The sequence below is a fragment of the Stegodyphus dumicola genome, chromosome 7, assembly GCF_044657685.1.
Source record: "Stegodyphus dumicola isolate Sdum_Otavi_A_Nest chromosome 7, ASM4465768v1".
In the NCBI taxonomy this organism is placed as follows: domain Eukaryota; kingdom Metazoa; phylum Arthropoda; class Arachnida; order Araneae; family Eresidae; genus Stegodyphus; species Stegodyphus dumicola.
The window spans coordinates 175,955,064-175,974,849 of NC_140774.1; the positions used below are offsets into that span (position 1 = coordinate 175,955,064).

At 32.1% G+C, this 19,786-nt stretch overlaps 1 protein-coding gene across 1 annotated transcript; it reads right to left on the reverse strand.

Annotated features, from left to right (window-relative positions):
- Positions 1-4,104: 4,104 nt before the first annotated feature.
- LOC118202121 (uncharacterized) lies at positions 4,105-17,184 on the reverse strand. Its single transcript, XM_085821448.1, has 2 exons — positions 17,156-17,184; positions 4,105-8,492 (listed from the first exon to the last, which is right to left on the reverse strand). Exons 1-2 carry the CDS (start codon positions 17,182-17,184, stop codon positions 6,518-6,520), a joined length of 2,004 nt encoding a protein of 667 aa, XP_085677574.1. The 3' UTR covers positions 4,105-6,517.
- Positions 17,185-19,786: the final 2,602 nt, after the last annotated feature.

A 19,786-nucleotide genomic window follows, 5' to 3' on the forward strand; every position in this document is an offset into this window, starting at 1 on the left:
CGAAGTAGGTTTAATTCAATCTAATAAGTTTAAATAAAATGCAAGAAAAAGTGCGTATAATTTAATATCCCGTACAAGGAAGTCGTGGTGTACACATAAGATATTTTCTCTTGCTTTCGTTGAAAGAAATTTTGTTAGTTCTACGTTTTGATAGTTTGGAGTTCTGGATATTTATTGAATTTTATGTTATAGTTTATATAATCTTAATTGTAGATATAATATTATTATTTTTCCCATGATTTTTAATTAATCGGATCAGAACGGGCTGACCATTTCTGATGCGCTGAAAATGCTAAACGAATTCTTTTCAAATAGTGAATCCTATACGGAGAGCAAAGATATACTTTTTTTTGGGGGGGGGGGTAGATTAGCAGGCTTTCCCGTGGTGCGCCCTGAGTAAGGCTAAATCTGCTACTGTAATCACAATCTAGTGTTTTTTAATCGTAGACAAAATCTTTTACTCTACGCTGTTTTCGAAGGTCAATTCATTCAGCGAGCCCGCCTCAGCGCACCCACAAAATTAAAACGGTAAAGGCTATCTGTGTACTCCTCTAGGATAAATGCTATCTGTGTAAATTTTACCTGTGTACTCCCCTAGACTTACTTAGACTGCCTATCTTTTTTTTTTTTTTTTTTTTTTTTTTTGTTCAAATTCCAATTTTAAAACTTAGCTTGCCGAAAGGGTTAGGCAATCGAACCTCGTGGATATGACATATTCAAATAACCAGAACTCTTGATTATCATATTGGGTTTTTCAATCAATCTGTTTGTAAATTTAGTGCACTCTAGATTTATTAATATTATATCTCACGCATTTCTCATTTTGAGTTAAGAAATTTTCATGGGAAAATGGAAAGAATATAGAAGCAGATTTGGTCAAGCAGCACGTCTGCATGAAAACTAGAAATCGGTTATTCTGAAAGTTTTTATGCCTTCACCTGGAAAAATATTGCCACTACATGAAACATAAGGTCTTTGATTTATATTTCGTATGCTCTTACCCTAAGAAGGTTATCAGAATATTATCATTCAGAAAAACATAAGCTCTTTATTTATATTTTTTTAATTTTAATTTAAATTTATTTTTATTTTTTTGCTTAGACAGTTATGGCTAGATTAATAAATAGAGTTATTTAAAAGCAATAAAAATACTTCTTAATTGGGATTTTTAATTTTTTATGGTGCATCGAGATGAATGTTAAAAATAGTAGCTTAACAATTTGTTATAAAATAATAATAAATTGTTTCCAACTCCATACGTTCCGTAAAGTAAACAATCTTTTTAATGACTTTTTAATATTTAAAAAAATTTTATGGTGAACTTTTTTTGATGTGTTAGATAATAATTTAAAATCTTCTAAGTGCAATTTGTTTAATATTATGATAATTTTTGTGTTTAGACCATTTTGTATTCAAAAACGTAATGCAGAATTAAGCCCCAAAGCTTTTTAGAATTTTAATTTTAGTCAACGGTAAAGATTTATGAATTGGTAATAGTAGACAGGTTTGTAAAAGAAAAGAAGGAAATGTATTAGAAATATCAAGAAAACCGCTAATTTAAAGCATTCAACTCTATTTGGTATTACAAGACGCAGGATGTTGGTTGGAACAGTTGAAGCGGCTTTAAAATCAAGACCTCATTTCAACCTAACAAGGAAATTTTCAGACGATAGTATACATGAAAAAGTGTAGTTAAAAACTTTGCAGTTCAATTTGAACGATTATGGGGGTTTTGGAAACCAGTTTTGTTTAGACAGTGCTGATGTAAAATAACAATTGTTACAAAATGGTATTCATAAATCCTGATCGAATGATATTCTTTAAGTTTTATTCAGCAACGCATTTTGATAATTAATGTCAAAGATAAATGAAATACCTTATTCATTGTCAATTGGTGGCAACCTCTATATATTTTAGTCGAGATTTTATTGAAATTGAAGTGAAAAGATAATTATGAAAAAATAATTTACATAGATACAGTAATGATAATACATCGTGCATTGTGCCCTTATTCTAACCAGAAAATTGGCAGCAGCCGTGAGGGTGGCAAAAAAACCACTGGCAATTATAGTAATTGTTATACAATATACACTGTTGTTTCAAGTCAATGACACCACGAGTGGTTTTTTTTTTTTTTTTTTTTTTTTTTTTTTTTTTTTTTTTTTTTAAAGTCCTATTCCTATGTTATATAGGTAAAATTATCGAAACATGGAAATATATGCAGTACTAAAAATTAAATAAATATTAAATAAGAAACATCTACATTAAAATTTTAAAAAAAATTAGGCAAAATTCCAGCCTTAAAAATTTTTAGATAATTATATCTTTATTGGCACTTTTTGATTATTCGCACTCCTGCGAAAAGTTTCTAAGTCATTAGCGACTTAGTGAATTGGCGAGAAATATTACGCAAAATATACGTCTTTTAATTTTTATTCTGTTCATCAATAATTAAACAAAAAAGAAAAAGAAAACTGAAATGTTTCAGATTTTAAATTACGTCCAAAAGGTCGTTTTTTTAACGTTTTGTGTGTTACCTTTATTTATTAAATATCATGTTATTTGCACTTAAACTATAAAATTTAGTTCAATAGCAATGTCGCAAAATAATTTTAAAATGAGCCTATCTTTAGAATTTCCGATACACAGTTAGATAAAAGGTATGATAAAAAGAGGGATAATTTTAATAAAAAAAAAAGGGATAAAAATGTTTTTTTTCCCCGTAGAGTGTTGCCATTGCTCGCTTTTAAATCGTTGAATTTGTTACTCAAAAATTCGTTAAGGTTTTACAAAACATGAAATCGATAATAAAAAAAATTTCAAATTTGGGATTTCAGATTCCCATATTCGCAGTAGGATTACGTCATTCAAAATTGGATGGCTCTATAGATACCGTTGTTTTATCCCAATGCGAGAAATATATATACATTTATACAGATTTTTCATTATTTAGTTTCTTCAAGTATAATGCAGGACTCTAATATTTTGTGGCAACAGTTTGAAAAGTGAACCGACATTTATAGGAGTCCGACGCAAAATGCCAAAACGAAAGTAATAGTCCTTCGGGACTCAAATCACTTTGGACTAAAAAACTCTTTAAAAGAAAAAGTTTAAGCAACAAAAATAAATAAATAAATAAATAAATAAATAATAAAAAAAATAAAAAAAATCTGAAATGTTTCAGATTTTAAATTACGTCTAAAGGGGCGTTTTTTAACATTTTGTGTGTTACCTTTCTTTATTAAATATCACTCATTCAATTAATTCCTCACACTTAAACCATAAGATCCAGTGCAACAGCAATATCGCAAAATAGTTTTAAAACGAGCACATCTTTAGAATTTCCGATACAGAGACTCACGCGCTGGAGATAAAAATGTTTTTTCTGCACAACGTTGTCATTGCTCGCTTTGAAATCCTTGAGTTTGTTAATCAAAAATTCGTCAAAGTTTTAAAAAATAGGAAATCGATCATAAAACAAATTTCAAATTTGGTTTTCCACATGCTTATATTCGTTGGAGGATTACGTTATTCAAAATTCGATGACTCTGTGTACCGTTATTTTATGACAATGTGAGAAATATACATACATTTACGCAGATTTTCATTATTTAATTTCTTCAAATATAATGCAGGACTCTAACATTTTATGGTAGCAGTTTGAAAAGTGAACCGACATTTATCCGTCCGATGCAAAATGCCAAAACAAAACTAATAGTCCTTCGGGATTCAAATCCCTTTGGACTAATAATAATAATATTAATCTGTAATCTGTATGCTGAATATTTATATTTTTACAGCGGTAGATACTGTGTATTGAACCATAAAGCGTGCAAATCCCATATGCGTAAGTGGGATTGTTTGTTGTCTCGTGTATACCATGAAGATAAGACAGAAAGGTAACTCTATTATTTCTTCACTTCCTAAAATAATATGCATAGTGTTCACTCAAAAATACATTAAAAACAGAACCTTTCTACGTAATGTTAAAAACGGGGAGCGGATAATTAGAAAATATTTATTTATTTCAATTTTCTAATTTTACAAGTGCACATCTATTTGAAATTTTAATACATCCAGCATAATGTTTATGAAATATGATATTTGACTTACAATGAGGTAAAAAGTAATATCATTAATAATTTTCATAAATTATTAAATTATCACTAATGAAGCTCTTGTTCTTTATATTTACTTATGAAATGTTATTTAGTTTTCTTTTTAAAAATGGTGTGTACAATTGTAAGCAATGCAAGACTTTCAACATGGTGAAAACTAACGAAAATAGTACTTCTTGCCACTCTCATGCCACATCAGACTCTTCTTGCCATTCTCTTGATGCCACAGACATTTATTGGAATAAAATTATATGCTTGGACAGACGAACTTTCTGTATTATTACATCTATGGTTTTATTAGAAAAGGTAAGCAGATTTCCTTTTAAGCACATAGTTCATGAGGTTACATTAAGTTGACAAATACATGTACTGGTTATCAAAATTAAAGGATAATGAGGGAAAATATTCCATTGACGGAAACAGTAAGACATATGTTAATTAAATATAATTGAACACAAAACTGCATTTCCGCCTATACTTACGCCGCAGAAATATGCAAATTCAGTGACTGACAATGTGGTGCGCAATGAACGCATATTGGAATTCCGGCCTGTACGGTTATTTAAAGTGCGTGTGATTTCTGAAAGTGATTAGTATACAGTAGGCATCATTTAAGTGAAGGTCAAAATGGCGAATAATTGGTAGTATCGAGGGAGATCAAACACAAATCGATATCGCCCGAGATCTGAATATTTCTCGAAGTGTCATATCAAGAGTTTGGAGCCGCTTTTTAAACATTAGACCAGTTGGATAAGCCAGCCTGGCCAAGAGCAACAACCACACCAAAAGACCGTTTTCTGTTGCTTGTCGGCTCGAAGAAATCACGAAGTGGCGACAGGAGATTTGGCTTTAGTATGGTATAGATACGGAAACAGTAAGACTAAGAAATATAATTTTTTTTTTTTTTTTTAATTTGCTACGCTCTCTCCCATTTGGCACTGCCCGGAAAGAGAGGGATGTCCCGTGGACGACATTTTAAGGGAAACTGGCTCGTATTCACGTTACACACAGGGAAAACCACAAAAACGTCCACGCAGCCAGCCCATTCGTTGGGACTCAAATCCCAGAACCGACTACCAGTGTTCAGTGGCTTTTACCGCTCGGCTGCTGGTGAGCCTAAGAAATATCATTTGCAGATTGAATAATGCAGAATATCCACGAAATTCCTCGTGGCAAGGAGGCAAGATTGCGCTTGTCGTTGGCAAGAGCCTTGGGCACCATACAATTGACAATACGACTTTGCTCAGTCCCCCCCCCCGATTTTGAAGGACAGCAGCCCGGGGAAAAGGGTCCGAGGGTCTCCTACCTCTACTACTCTACCAATAACCTCTCGAGAAGACTTCCGGCTCCCCGCATATTTAAAGTGCCCCTATAGCTTCTCCGGTATTAGAACCCGGGCCCTTCTGTAAGGCAATCAGACTTACACAGCTACATATGGTACAAAAGGCTTTTGCATGATAGATCATCTATTTCAAGATATGTAAAATAATTTCCATAAATAATTAATTTTTGAAATGCATTTAAGCAATTGCTGATTTAAAGAAGGATAAATAGCCTTTGTTTGTGAGCAACATTGTTTATTGTAACATGTAGGGACATTTAAATACAACAGTATGAAATACTCATTTCTTTATAAACTTCTAAATACATCTAAAGATATTTCTGTTATAATAAATAATCATTTATAAATATTTGATAAATATTAGTGTCCTATTTTTCCGGATCTGTGTAACAGAAAATTTACTGTAAATCCATTTACACTAATAAGTAATCAAAAGTCTTATTTTGTCATCTTCTGTCAATAAATATTCTTATTTTTGGTGGAAGAGACTAGGATGTATCTGAAACTTATGAGTGATACCAAATAGTAGTTATATTTAATTCTAAATCACCTCCTTGTGCGTAAAGAGTTTTGGCAAACTTTACAGAATGAAAGTAATGGTATCATATTCCACCTTGAATTGTAACGTTAAACCAGGCAACAAACAATATTTTTCAAATTAGATATTGTTTCTGAAAAAGGATAAGTTTCATGAACTTTGTTGTTTTAAATCTAAAATTCTATGCTTGGAGAATTCTAAAAGTTACAAGATGAATTTTTCAAAGCCTTGCTTTCTTTATTAATCTTTGTTTCGGTATTAAGTTAAGGGGGAAAACTTCAGAGTTTCCTGGTATTTATCTGACGATAAGTAACTTTTCTACGAATTACATTTTATTGTAAATTCGTTATCTCTGTTTCCTAAAATCATGTCTGAGTTCTCCACATTTTGTCTCACATTGTTAAGAGCCATTAAGTACGTCTGGTCGAAATAAACCACGTGCGTTTAGTTGAATGTCTAAAATGCATAATGGTAATTTTTATTCATATTTTACTTTTTTGAATCTCAAAAGATCTTGTGTTATGAATTTTCTTCTTCATTTTGTTCATCGTGATTATAAACATTCTTCTTTTCTTCATCGTCATCATTAGTTTGATATCCTGTTGCAGAATCTGTATCATTGCTGATATCGGAACTTTTACTGTCCGAATGTAGGGAATCTGTATTACTTCGATGCAAATTCAGCACACAGTTCTCATTATCTTCCTCTACGTTTTGATTCAAAGCAGCTTTAATAGCAACATTATCATTAGAGTTAACATAAGTCCAGTTATAGGACTTTTTACTTGCTTCTAAAACCTCTGAGAAATTATTTGTACCATATTCTTTATTTGCCATTCTTATCTTTCCTAATAACGCATTCATGCCATTTGAATAATTTTCATTTACCTTCAATCCTTTCTGATGCAAACGATTTTCGATGGAGGTATAATCTTCAGCTTCATGTTTCTTCAAGTGTCTGTCTAAATTTGTCTGTTGGCCAAAGCAGCGATCACATAAGGGGCATTTAAAAGGCTTTTCTTTGTTATGAATGTTGCGAACATGCCTCTGCAGATTAGATGAAATGCTGAAAGAACGATCACAGTATTTGCATTTGTATGGTTGCTCACCCGTATGAGTGCGCAAATGTCGAGTTAGGTTAGCCGATCGTGGAAATATTTTACCACAAAATTTGCAGGAGTACTTTTCCTTATTCTTTTTGGTTTTAAGGAAGTGATCATTTGATGAGCTATGGACTTGGCTTTTATTGAAACTTAAAACATTCTGCTCTCTTGGCACAGGTCCTACAAAGTATTGATGAAAAGGGAAATGTGTGAATTCTGATGAAACATTTAGAAAATTTAAAGCCACGTTTTCTTGGTGGCTTCGATACATTGTGTCAATGAAAAGTGGATGAAAATTTCTGGACCAAGGTATGGGAAAGGGGCATCCAGTTTCTACCGAAGCATCGTGTATAGGATTTAATTCCATGGAATACTTCCATTGTCCGTTTTCGTCCGATTCAGGATGATCGTTTCGTTTATGATTCACCCTCAAATCTAAAGGCTCGTCATTTTCTCTGTGAAAGTTCACAAAAGGACGAAATTCAGGCAACCTTGTATTATACTGCTCCTCGGCAGATAATTTCCACTCTCTCGTTAATTCAGAAGTTCCGAATGAATGATTATCCATTAACTTGTTGTAAGAATACAAATCATTTATGGCAAGGGCTTCTGGGCAAACAGATGCCACTTTAGGTGATGTCTGACGCTGATAATGAAACATATTCGATGGATTAATTTCTGATTCTTTGTGTATATTACCGTGTAGCAGACTGCCAGAGACAGATTCTCGAGGGTAATAATTTCTGGATAAAGGTGTCTTCGTCACATGTGCAGTGATGGCTTTGTCGGCATAATCCCTCAGTTCTGAGTTACGGATATGAGATTCCAATACTGGCTGCTCCGAGGAAGCTTCTTCAGACTTTTTAAGAGTTAATGGTAAAGTTCTTGTAGCTCCAAATTTTTGATATTGCTTATCTCCTTCTTGTGAAACACTGAACTGAGGAATTTGACTTTTCACAATACACTGATGTTGATGGTTTGAAAACGAATTTGTTGTTAAAAGATATTCTCCACAATAATCACAAGAACTTGGAATTCTGCAAGTAGAATGCATACGCTTGTGACGACACAAATTGGAGAACTGCGTATACGCTTTGTAACAGACATCACAGCGAAATGGTTTCACGCTGCTGTGTATATGTGTGTGTTGTTTTAAGCCACTTGAAGTTGCGAAGGCCTTTCCACACTGACTGCATGTGTAATTGCGAGAACCTAAATGCTGAGAACGAACGTGCCGTTGTAGATTGCTTGGATCTGTGAAAGCACGGTGGCAAGAAACACAAAGATGGGCTCGTTTACTTTCTTGACGTCTGACTTCGTTTTGCCAGTCTGTTTGATCAGTGAAACAGGTCTTGACGTTCTCTTGGACATAAAAGGATTTTGACTTTTCGCTGAAATTATAAAAACAAAGAATTTAAGAATGATAAACATAAAGCAGAATTTACGTAAAACTTTACTCTTTATTTACATAGAAACACAATAAAATCATGCATAAAAGAAGATAATAATATTCTAATTTCTTTCCATCAAGCTTGAGATATTTTTTGAGATTCAGCATTCTAAATGCCAAAACTAATAAGCTATGTTATGACATTTCTTATTTGACTTTTGATCCCTGTTCTTGTTAGGATATGATGATATTATGATATGCTCAGCAATTTTATTCATTTTATGACTGCATATATTGTATTGCAGAGAATTAGTTGCTGTTAAATAAAAGTGAAAAATCAAGAACATTAATAAATAAGAAATGTTATTATAATGTAGACAGAAAAGAGTAATATTTAGTTTCTCATAACAAGTATTATTTTTATTAGCAGGATATACTTAATAATTAAAAAAGAGGATTTTTTTAAATCAATGAATTATGTAAAATGTAAAGATGTCTTTACTCAAATAATGTGATAAAGCAAGACACTCAAATTGTGAACCACATAGAGAACGCCACATTAATTATTCCTCCACTGTTAGCATATCAGTTTGGTGTTCGACCCCCCCCATCATAAAGCACTCCTATATGTATTGTGTGAACAAAATTTTTACATGACCTTTACTTTCGCAAATATTTCAAAATCTTATATATCGCCGAAGGCATTTTTAAAAACTGACTATGGGCGAGGCCACAAGCAAGAAAAATTAATAACATTACAAACATCTCACATTTGTTTTGTATTTTTCGTTTTTTAGATTTGTTTGCGAGAAAAATCTGCTAAATATTAAAGAACCGTTTCAAATTTTTTTCATGCAGAAAGTCGTTTATCTACTTTAAAACCTATTTATTGTTAAGATATGTTGAAAACGGTTTTCAAAAAAATAATTTATTCAAAAAGTGCTTGAAAAGAGCTCGCATAAGTACTTAGACATTTAGAACATACAGTTAATGTTTAAAAAATGTGCAAATTACCATTTAATATTTAGTTGTGTGTCTTCAGTTAAAATTCCTCTTTTCAGGAGCTTTGGCACGTATCCAATCAATATTTTTGAGACGGAAGTTTCAATTTTTTCCCCAACCACTTCGTCAAAATTATTTTCAGTTAGGCTTTTAAAAAATGTGTTTTCTTGCGGTTTTCTCTATTTCATTTTACATACGTTTGATAGGATTGAACCCGGAGAATATGAAGGAAGTTTTGATAGTTCAAAGGCAGTTTTACGATATCTATGAGTGAATATTTAAAGCTGCGTATTTAGGGTCATTATTCTGATAAGATTCAAATAGGTTTTCCATGGGAAGGTTTTGCTTAGATGCTTAGATGTTTTCAGGTTTTCATTCAGAATCTTTAACTAAGCAAAGTCGTACTCTCATCTGTATGGTGCCTAATGCTCTTGCAAATGACAGGCGTTATCTAGCCCTCCTTGCCACGATGAATTTCATGGGATTGATCTGATGTTACTGTCAGGCAAGTGAGATAAATAACAACATCTTTATGCATTTTCAAAAATCATCTATGCAACTTAAATAACAACATCTTTATGTATTTTCAAAAATCATCTATGCAAACTTAAGTTCCCGTACGAGTGGCAGCAAAATATCTCTATCTCTTGATGTTTAATTATAAGACAATAGAGTTTTCAGATTTAATATTCGAGCTTTCACCCCACAGAAACTCTTTTATCGGATCCAGATATATTAAAATTTGATTCGTCTGCAATATCACGATATTCCAGTACAACTTTTTGTTTACAACAGGATTTTCAAAAGCGTAACTTCCTTGCATTTTTATTCATGAAGAATTTACTTCTTGACTTTCAGCGTTGTATTCGTATAACCTGATGATTCGTCTGAGTTCACTAAAAACTATTCTTCTAATCCAACTTTAAAGCTACAGAATATACCTCCAGGTTTTTTTTTTTTTTTTTTTTTTTTTTTTTTTGTTTTTGTTTTGTTAGCTTAATCTTAATTTTAATTCCGTTTATACTATGCTTCTAACGCTTTTACCACCTTTAAAACGTACAATTAAATTTTTAATAAAACTTATAATTATTTTATAATGTCTTATGATGTTAACTTCAAACCTGCAGCTGCTAAAATATTTTTCTGAAGAACTTCAAAATTCCAAACTGCAGACGATAATTATTTTCGTTTAAAGTAAAAGATCTGATGCGAACACCACAAGTATTCTTTGTACGGCTTATTAAATTATACACCATTTTTGCTGCATTTCATCAAAACTTATTTCCTCGAATTATTCTAACTTAATTAACCGATTCCTCGAGGCATCTGGAAAATGACATCAAAAACTGCAAATTTTGAAATTAAATATCCTGATCAATTTCAATTTTTATCATATGGGAAAAAAACTTCTTCTAATTTTATTTTTTCGTAATGAGTATAAAATTTTCTCGCATACAAGAAAGAGAACAGGGAGATCGCATTAAATTTTAGATTTCGTTTATTTGTCGAAAATTAAAAAGAATTTTTTGGGGAATTTGACATTGCCAAAACATGCATATTTTCGTCATTTAAAGCGCAGCTTAACTGGAAGCGTATGACTATGACCAACGATCGCGAAAAGGGGTTGGTTATATATATATATATATAACACATCAAAAATATACATATATACATATGCATATATATGTGTATATGTATATAAAAATATACATACACAAACACACACACACACACACATATATATATATATATATATATATATTATAAGGTATTTCTCCCGCTTTCCTAGCGTGCCTTCGAGGTGTAGCGGTCAGCACACTGAGCCGGTATTTCAGAAGTCCGTTGTTCGATTCCCGGCGAAGGCGATTGTTCATTTTTTATCTCTCTTGCTTCCAAAAAATCCTAATGTCTCTACAACATTTATACATATCCCTAACCTTTATATATATGTCATAATAAAAACACAAGGAAAAGACGGAACACTGTAGATGCGTGATTAGACCCATATTGAAGAAGAATTTTGATTGCGTAGTATTTAAAGAACTTGGCAGTCGAGGCAGTTTTAATTCCATTTTTATTTCCAATTGATATTTGTGGCCACAATCACTTGGCACTCTAGTCGTGCCTTTACACAGAAGATTTACATTTTTAATATTGTTGAGATAGAAAGCAAGCCAGTGAAATTACATCTTAGCACAGTAGAGAGCTAAAGCTGAAGTGCGTAGTTATGAAAGATGGAAGCACGCGAAGAGAAAAGTTTTGGTTTACAATTCGGTGATTGGTCGTCAAGAGGCATCTGGTATTAACGGTTACGTAAGATCGCATGATTAATTTGAATGACGCAATGCAGATAAGTTATTACGATTTTAGAATAGAGAGGAAGAATTAATGTTTATAGTTATATTATAATTCTGATTCATACATTGTTATCTTACATATATATATGTTTGGTTCTGCCGATTGCAGTAAAAAAGGGAAGTGCACAACTAGTTAAAGTCGTCCCATATTCAAAATGCTAAAGTTCTACGTCTAATCGTTTTTGAGTTACCCAAGATACATACATACGTACGTACAGACGTCATGGAAAAATCCATTTTAGAAAACCCAGTCCTTTATTCTGTCCGTACCTACAGATGTCAGTGGTCGAAATGTATTCGGGAAACGTCAAAATGGATATTTCTGTTGAAATATGATATCTGAATTTTTTTTATGACAGTACTTCCTTTTTATTTTGTAGAAGGAAGTAAAAATGTTGCAATAAATCACTTTTTGTGAAACATTTGAACAAAACTTCTGATTATCCGCAAGTTCGTGATTAGCACTTTTTGAATAAACGTATTTTAGAAACATTTGGGATATATTTTTTAATGACAAGCAGGTTTTGAAATACACGAATAACATGTACGAAATAAACGAAATATACAAAATAAAACCTGGAGATAATCCTTTATTATTTAGTAGTTGAGTTTTGAATACAAATTTCAGAAACATAAATGTTGGAAAACAGATGTGAGCCCTGTATTTCAGTGGAAACATACGTCAAAGCAGCAGGATAATGTACAAATGGTAGCGTAACGTAAAGTAACGGTACAAAAATTGAAGTGTCTTCATCAAAGACGTTTCTAATATCAAAATTGCGATTACATACTGAAAAGTATTTTACGGTTTATATAAAGGAACTCTATAAGATGGTTTTCCTTTCCTGAGTGCTTTTATTTTCTTTCGAACAGAATGAATTAAAATGATTAACAACTGTTTTACTCTACATTCGGGAAAACGTGTATAACCACTTTTATATCAAGCTTTGTTGTGCGATTTTGTGAGAAATTCAAGCGTCGTGGGATTTTGTCCTCGACATCTATGACAGTGCCAACCATGTGCAAATGGTGTCACGGAACCGGCACGCCTACAGATAATTCTCAGAAGAATATCAACACTAATTGAAGTTTTTATTTTTAATTGCCTCTTTTTGAACACATCTCCGCAATAATTTAAATAGTATTCATTGTAGAGTTGGAAAGATTTATTTACAAGACTGGCAGCTGCAGAAAAAAGTTTAAAATTTCTTAAGAATTTACCCGTCAAACCCATTTTAATTGAAATTTTACGAAATTTTACTTTTGGATTCCGTTAGACAGAAAATATACTTTCTCCGAGAGAAGAAAATACTACCTCATTTTTCTCACGTTCCCGTTTGGCAACACCCACATTTAGCTCTCGCATATTTTTTCATCATTGAACTCATAAGTTCTGTGTTTTTATATTTCTAACATTTAAAATATCCTCAAATAATTATGAAGCAATTAATTTAAATTTCAAACTGAATTCTTTGATATCTGATTTCTATAAGTCAAGAAATGTAAATTACTCACAAGTGCCTTAAAAGAAACTATTTCCAATAAATAATTTATTGTAATATTTTTTTCTTCCAAAGAATAGATTCGTATAAAACTCGGTGTAATTCAATTAATAATTGGAATAAATAAGTTGTAACATAAAATTTAAAAAAAAAAAAAAAAATCTGAAATGTTTCAGATTTTAAATTACGTCCAAAGGGGCGTTTTTTTAACATTTTGTGTGTTACCTTTCTTTATTAAATATCATGTTCCTCGCACTTAAACCATAAGATCCAGTGCAACAGCAATATCGCAAAATAGTTTTAAAACGAGCATACCTTTAGAATTTCCGATACAGAGACTCACGCGCTGGAGATAAAAATGTTTTTTCTGCAGAACGTTGCCATTGCTCGCTTTGAAATCCTTGAGTTTGTTAATCAAAAATTCGTCAAAGTTTTAAAAAATAGGAAATCGATCATAAAACAAATTTCAAATTTCAAATTTGGTCTTCCACATGCTCATATTCGTTGGAGGATTACGTTATTCAAAATTCGATGACTCTATGTACCGTTGTTTTATCACAATACGAGAAATATACATGCATTTATGCAGATTTTTCATTATTTAATTTCTTCAAATATAATGCAGGACTCTAACATTTTGTGGCAACAGTTTGAAAAGTGAACCGACATTTATGAGTCCGACGCAAAATGCCAAAACGAAACTAATAGTCCTTCGGGATTCAAATCCCTTTGGACTAAAAATTGAGGTAAACAATTTTTTTTAATGTTCCCGATTGGGAAATTGATTAATAAGCATTTAATCAAAGAAATCTTTAAGGTTTCAGATTTTAAATTACGTCCAAAGGGGCGTTTTTTTTTTTAGCATTTTGTGTGTTACTTTTATTTATTAAATATCATGTTCCATGCACTTAAACCATAAAATTCAGTTCAACAGCAGTATCGCAAAATTATGTTAATCGAAAATTCGCTAAAGTTTTACAAAATATGAAATAGATAATGAAACAAATTCCAAATTTTGGCTTCCAGATGCCCATATTCGCAGGAGGACTACATTATACAAATACCATCACAGTGCGAGAAACATACATATATATTTATGCAGATTCTTCATTATTTAATTTCTTTAAATATAATACAGGGCGTTAATAATTGGTGTCAACAATATGAAAAGTGAAACAACGCTTGTAGTGAATCAACGCAAAATGCCAAAACGAAATTGATAATACTTCTGGGCAAATTGCCTTTTTGGACTAAAAATAAAAAATTTAACTTTTCGTATAAATAGCATTGCAGCAATTATATATTCAGAATGCACATTCATGTGACTAGGTTTACTTTGCTGAAAAGATTGAAGAAACGTTCTTTCGAGAAATAAAACCTAATGTTTTACAAACCTAATGTTTGGGATAACCTAATGTTTAACATGACACGAAAGCCATAAGCGCAGAAAAATTAAATTAATTCAGAAAATGCGTCAAAACATGTCATTAAAAAATAAAAGGAAATTTCTGACTTTTACCAGAATTATTCAAAATTAAATCGAAATGGAGCCGATTGAAACTAGAAATCCGTGCAAGAAAAGTAAGAACCTCTTTCCAAAGTGCACTTTATACTTTCCAAATGAATACAAATACAAAATACAAAGTACTTTCCAAAGTACACATCTGTATAAAAAAATATACCTTTACTCAACCCCCCCCCCAAAAAAAAAGAAAGAAAGAAAACTGAAAAACGCGTGCATTACGTGAAATGAACGTTGCTATGAAATGGTAATCTGTGGTTATACAAAACAGGACATTTGAAAATTTATAATAAAAGTAACCTTTACAGAATTGTTTGTTTGTTCGTATTCTTTTTTATCCTAATTTTTTTAAGTGAAATATTTTTAGCCTAAAATAGTTATTAATCTCTAAACACGATTTTGCATTCATTCACTTTAAATGTCGTCCACTGTAAATACGTTGTTTCACTTTTTATTCGAGTGTGTTGCCATTCGGGAAAATTTGAGGTCTTTATCTTTTTAATTTAATTTGTCTGTTATCGATTAACCAATTAATCTGTTTAGAAGAAGTTGATGTATTTTTGAAGAATGTTATTTTTGAAAATTTTAATCTGATTGATATGAATAAAATTTATAAAATATATTAATTTAAATAAAATAATTTCGTTCATGGTATGTCTAATTAAAAACACTCAATATTTGCATAGTGTTACGTCATATATGTTTTTACTTTTCAGGTATACAGAAGATATACAACTTTCCCATATTAGTCTAAATATACCTATGAAATTATTTCGCCCTTCCTACTGGACCATCTCTATCAATTATCTCTGCTGATAAACCATATTAAACTTTAAAAGAACGTGTTTGGGCTACCGTTAAAATGTGAACCTTTTCAGGTTTTTCTTTTTTATTTGTTTTAATTCTTTTCATTTATTTCCAGTATTTGTATGATTTATTTCCCTTTTAATTTTTTTTATCTGTCTTTTCTTGCTTATTTATTCGCTTATTACAGAAGTACGCATCTGTAAAATAGACTTTCGAAGAACTGAGAGTAAATTTAATTCTTAACAAGATTAACTGTAACCTTAGCGGCTCGCTAAAATTATGACAAAATCTCGGTAATTGAGAAATTAAATGAGACTATTAGATAGACAATGAGAAATTAATGAGAAACTAATGCACTTAAAGAGACTTTAAGAAATTAAATGCTCCTAATTTCTCGTAGATAAGCTATGAGAAATTATGCTTTGCTAAGAAATTTAGAATCAGGCAAAAATTCACTGATTAATTATGTGGATTTAAAATCAAGTTATATTAACAGGGCAAGAAATGTAGATGAGATAGACTAGGCATCTCTCCATGTTTATTGTAAGTATTTAAGTGAAATTATCTATTGTGTTTTAAGATTGTAAGCTGAGCGAACTTTATACTCAAAATTAGGCAAAATTAAACTTCAAACTAAAGCTGGTTTTATAGAAAATGTTAGATTAAATTAGTGTTACTTTTGCCTCAAAAATAAACGAGCGCCAAACGATATATATTGGCGAGAAAGAATTCTAGTTAGGTTTTGATACCGGAAGTCTTAAAAAGATTTTGTGCTAACGTTGTATTTGTGCTTCATTTTTTCCAGCATGTTACCTTTTTCATGGAATATACTCCTGATAATATTGCCTCACAGGTAAGCCTGAAGATATTTAAAACTTATAAATGAATCTCTTGTAAATTCTTTATTTTAACAATTCTATTTAAACGTTTATAAAAACTGTAAACTTTGATTTGTATTCGATTTGTATTCTAGTTGAGCTAAGCAAACTCTTTAACCACTTGCGCTAAAAAGGCGTGACACGCACGTCGAGATGCTTTTGTCTCAAACCGCAAGCGACGTGAACACCACATCGATAGACATTTATCGCAAAAATGCAAATAACGTGGTGCACACGTCGCCTAACAACGAGCTTGTTTATTTCTCGAGTTACAGCTCTGGATTGCACTCGCAGACGCGGGGAGGCGTAAATGAGACACTTTACCGTTTGTTATATTGTAGCGCACGGCACCGCAACCGTGAAGTTTAGTCGTAGCGCAAGTGGTTAAATTGTTAAATATTAGATTTTATAGTTATTATAACTTATGATCCTTTAATAAAACTATGCTAAACAGAGGATAGTGTACTCAAACGCCTTAACTGTGTTAAATGAGCTACATATCAGAAAACCTCTTACGAATACATAATTATTTTTACTGCGATTACCTCTAGGAAGTAAAATGTTTCAAGCTCAATTAGTGAAGAACATTAGGTTACCTTTCCGGAGACGGTAGACCTTGAGACATTCCACTAGGTCCTCACTGGGACTCGAATTAGTTATCTTCTAATTGCTAGCTGGGCGTGCTAACTGGTTATACTACGAGATCACGCTCGAGAGAATACATGATTCTTTACAATCTTCTTCATTTGAAGGGTGACTAAGGAGAGACGCGAGATCCAGTAAACCAAATTTAGGTGATGCGAGTTATTGTTCATCGCATTTTAGTTCGAGTGTTATTGTAGAAATGCTTAGTTCTCTTCGGAATCGAAAGCTACGTTAAATCAGCTCTTTTCTACCAAGTTTTGAACTATGGGTTTTTCAATTACTAGCTGGACGTACTGACTACTTGCATTACAAGAACATTCACAAATTCCTTAGAAATTAAAAGAATATCATAAAAGAAACGACGTCTTCTTTGGACAAGTGAAATTCCTCAAAGAAGAGATTGAGAAGCGGGGTGGCTTTGAATTATGTGATATTAAGCGGTTAATTAAACAAAAACACAACAGAGAAGGTATCTAGAGCTGTAGCGCCAACTATCAAACAAAGGAAAATCGAAAGAATCAAAATATTTGTCATGAGGGTTTTAGAAAATTTGAGGAAAAATGAATTCGAACTAATATAACTAAAGTTGACAGATTTTAGTTAATGTGAAAGTTCTTCAAGGAAATGAAATTCAGCATCTAAAAAGACTTTTAGATAATTTTATCCGAGCAAAATTAAATGATAAAGTGATTCGCAATGATTAGCTATGGAAACCAATCTAAAGCAGCAAAGAACATGAATCCTACTACAGGGAAAAAGCCGCCCACTCGGTATAGTAGTTAGTGAAGCTGACTGCCGTATCGATGGGCGGCGTATAGGAGGCAGTTTTCCTTAGAAAATCCTCTATGAATGCATCTCTCCTCCTTAGGCACATAGCCCTAGTGTGCTTTTAGATAATTAAATAAACTAAGGGGTGTTGGAACCCCAAAATCTTCAAAAAATTGTGATTTCGGATTTTTACATTTTCAAATTCTCTACACTTTTATCTTTCTAAAAATACCATTCTTTAATCTCTATGAAAATTAGAACTGTAAAAAAATCTAGTTTTAATATGTCATCGACTGCTTTGATCAATGAGGATTTTTACATAAAAACGCGTTTTTCTCCAAACGTGATTTTTTTATACTCGATGTACCTTTTCTCAGGAATTTACAGGTATCTAAAATTTTTATGGCTTATTTATTAGGTTTCCTAATATTTACTGAAATGAACTTTTTGTGATAAAGTTAGAATAAAAAATTTTAAAAAGTTTTTTATGTGAGAAAAGTGCTAAATTTTACTATGCTTAACAAAATATTCTGTAAATTACTCTAAAATTCAAAAATGTTTCGAAAGCTCATTTCAGCATAATCAGATAGGTATACTTTAATTACACAAAAAATTTCAAGCGTGTATCTACAGCAGATTTTGAGAAAAAGGTACATCGAAAATGGCCAATTTAACATTGTCGGTATAGGGGTTTCTGATACCGTTTAAAATCCGATAGAAGGCATGGATCTTTATAAACGTATAGTGTCTGTGCGGTAAGAAGGCACCCAAAATACACGGCGAGCAGAAAACTTTCTCGAGAGGCTAGTGGTAGGGCAAGAGCGGTGGAAGACCTTCGAATCTTCCCCTCCCAGGGGCGTTCACCCTCAAAATTGGGACAGAGCTGCACAGTTAGTACGACGAAACTATACCTGTAAAACCACTGTTGGAAATTCTGGTGTTCTGCCTGAGCAGATAAGGAGAAATAAATAAATATTTTTAGCTAAACACTGCGAATCTCTAATTCCTTCTTTCAATTTTAATTCCGCAAAAATTATCTAAAATATTTCTTCGTTTGGTGAATCAGATTTTTTAAAACTTTTCCCATTCAACAAAGATTTTCTAAAACTTTTGCCATTTAAAAAAATCTAAAAATTTTTTTGATATTAATTCTAATCCGGTGATAACGGTGCTACCATTTTTACGAAGATCAGTTTTTAACTTGAAAAGAAGGGGGAAAAAAGCAGCTTCCTTTAATGTTTCCGAACTAATACAAAGCAGTGCTTCTGCGTTAAGATTTTCGTTTGCTTTATGTATAGTGTAGTAATAGCAAAGCGAACTAAAATTCTACTTATGCAGCGATATCCCTACATAACAGTACTAGAGCTTTTATGAAGATTGCTTTCTCAATGTTAAAAACTGGTTTTCATAAAGGTGTCAGCATATTTATAGCTGGAGAACCTATGTGAAGTTTTCTGTCATAGCGAACACTAGTCGGTATCTTTACAAGTGCAAGCGTTTTTGCTCTAGCGAGCATTGGTTGTTGCCATTTTCTTTATTAGAAGGGTGAAGGTTTCTATCTTGGCGAATATTGGCTGGTGTTTGTACCTAAGACAACGGCAAAGTTTTCTGCTTTTGTGACAACTAGATGTTTCTGGTACCTTTATGATAAGGGTAAACATAATTGTGCCTTATCGTACTGTGTATAGCGTTGGTGTACAGGTACATTAGCGCTGGTATCTGTGGTACACACACTGACTAATGCCGGTATCTGTATGACAAGACACCGTTATGCACCGGGATAAAGGGATATTTCCGGTTCAGGTTAACATTGT

Coding starts and splice junctions, on each gene's coding strand:
- LOC118202121 (XM_085821448.1), bottom strand. CDS start 17,184: ATGTCTCAAGGTCTACCGTCTCCGGAAAG. Junction 8,493..17,155: donor GGTCTACCGTCTCCGGAAAG/GTAACCTAATGT, acceptor TTATAATTTCAG/CGAAAAGTCAAAATCCTTTT.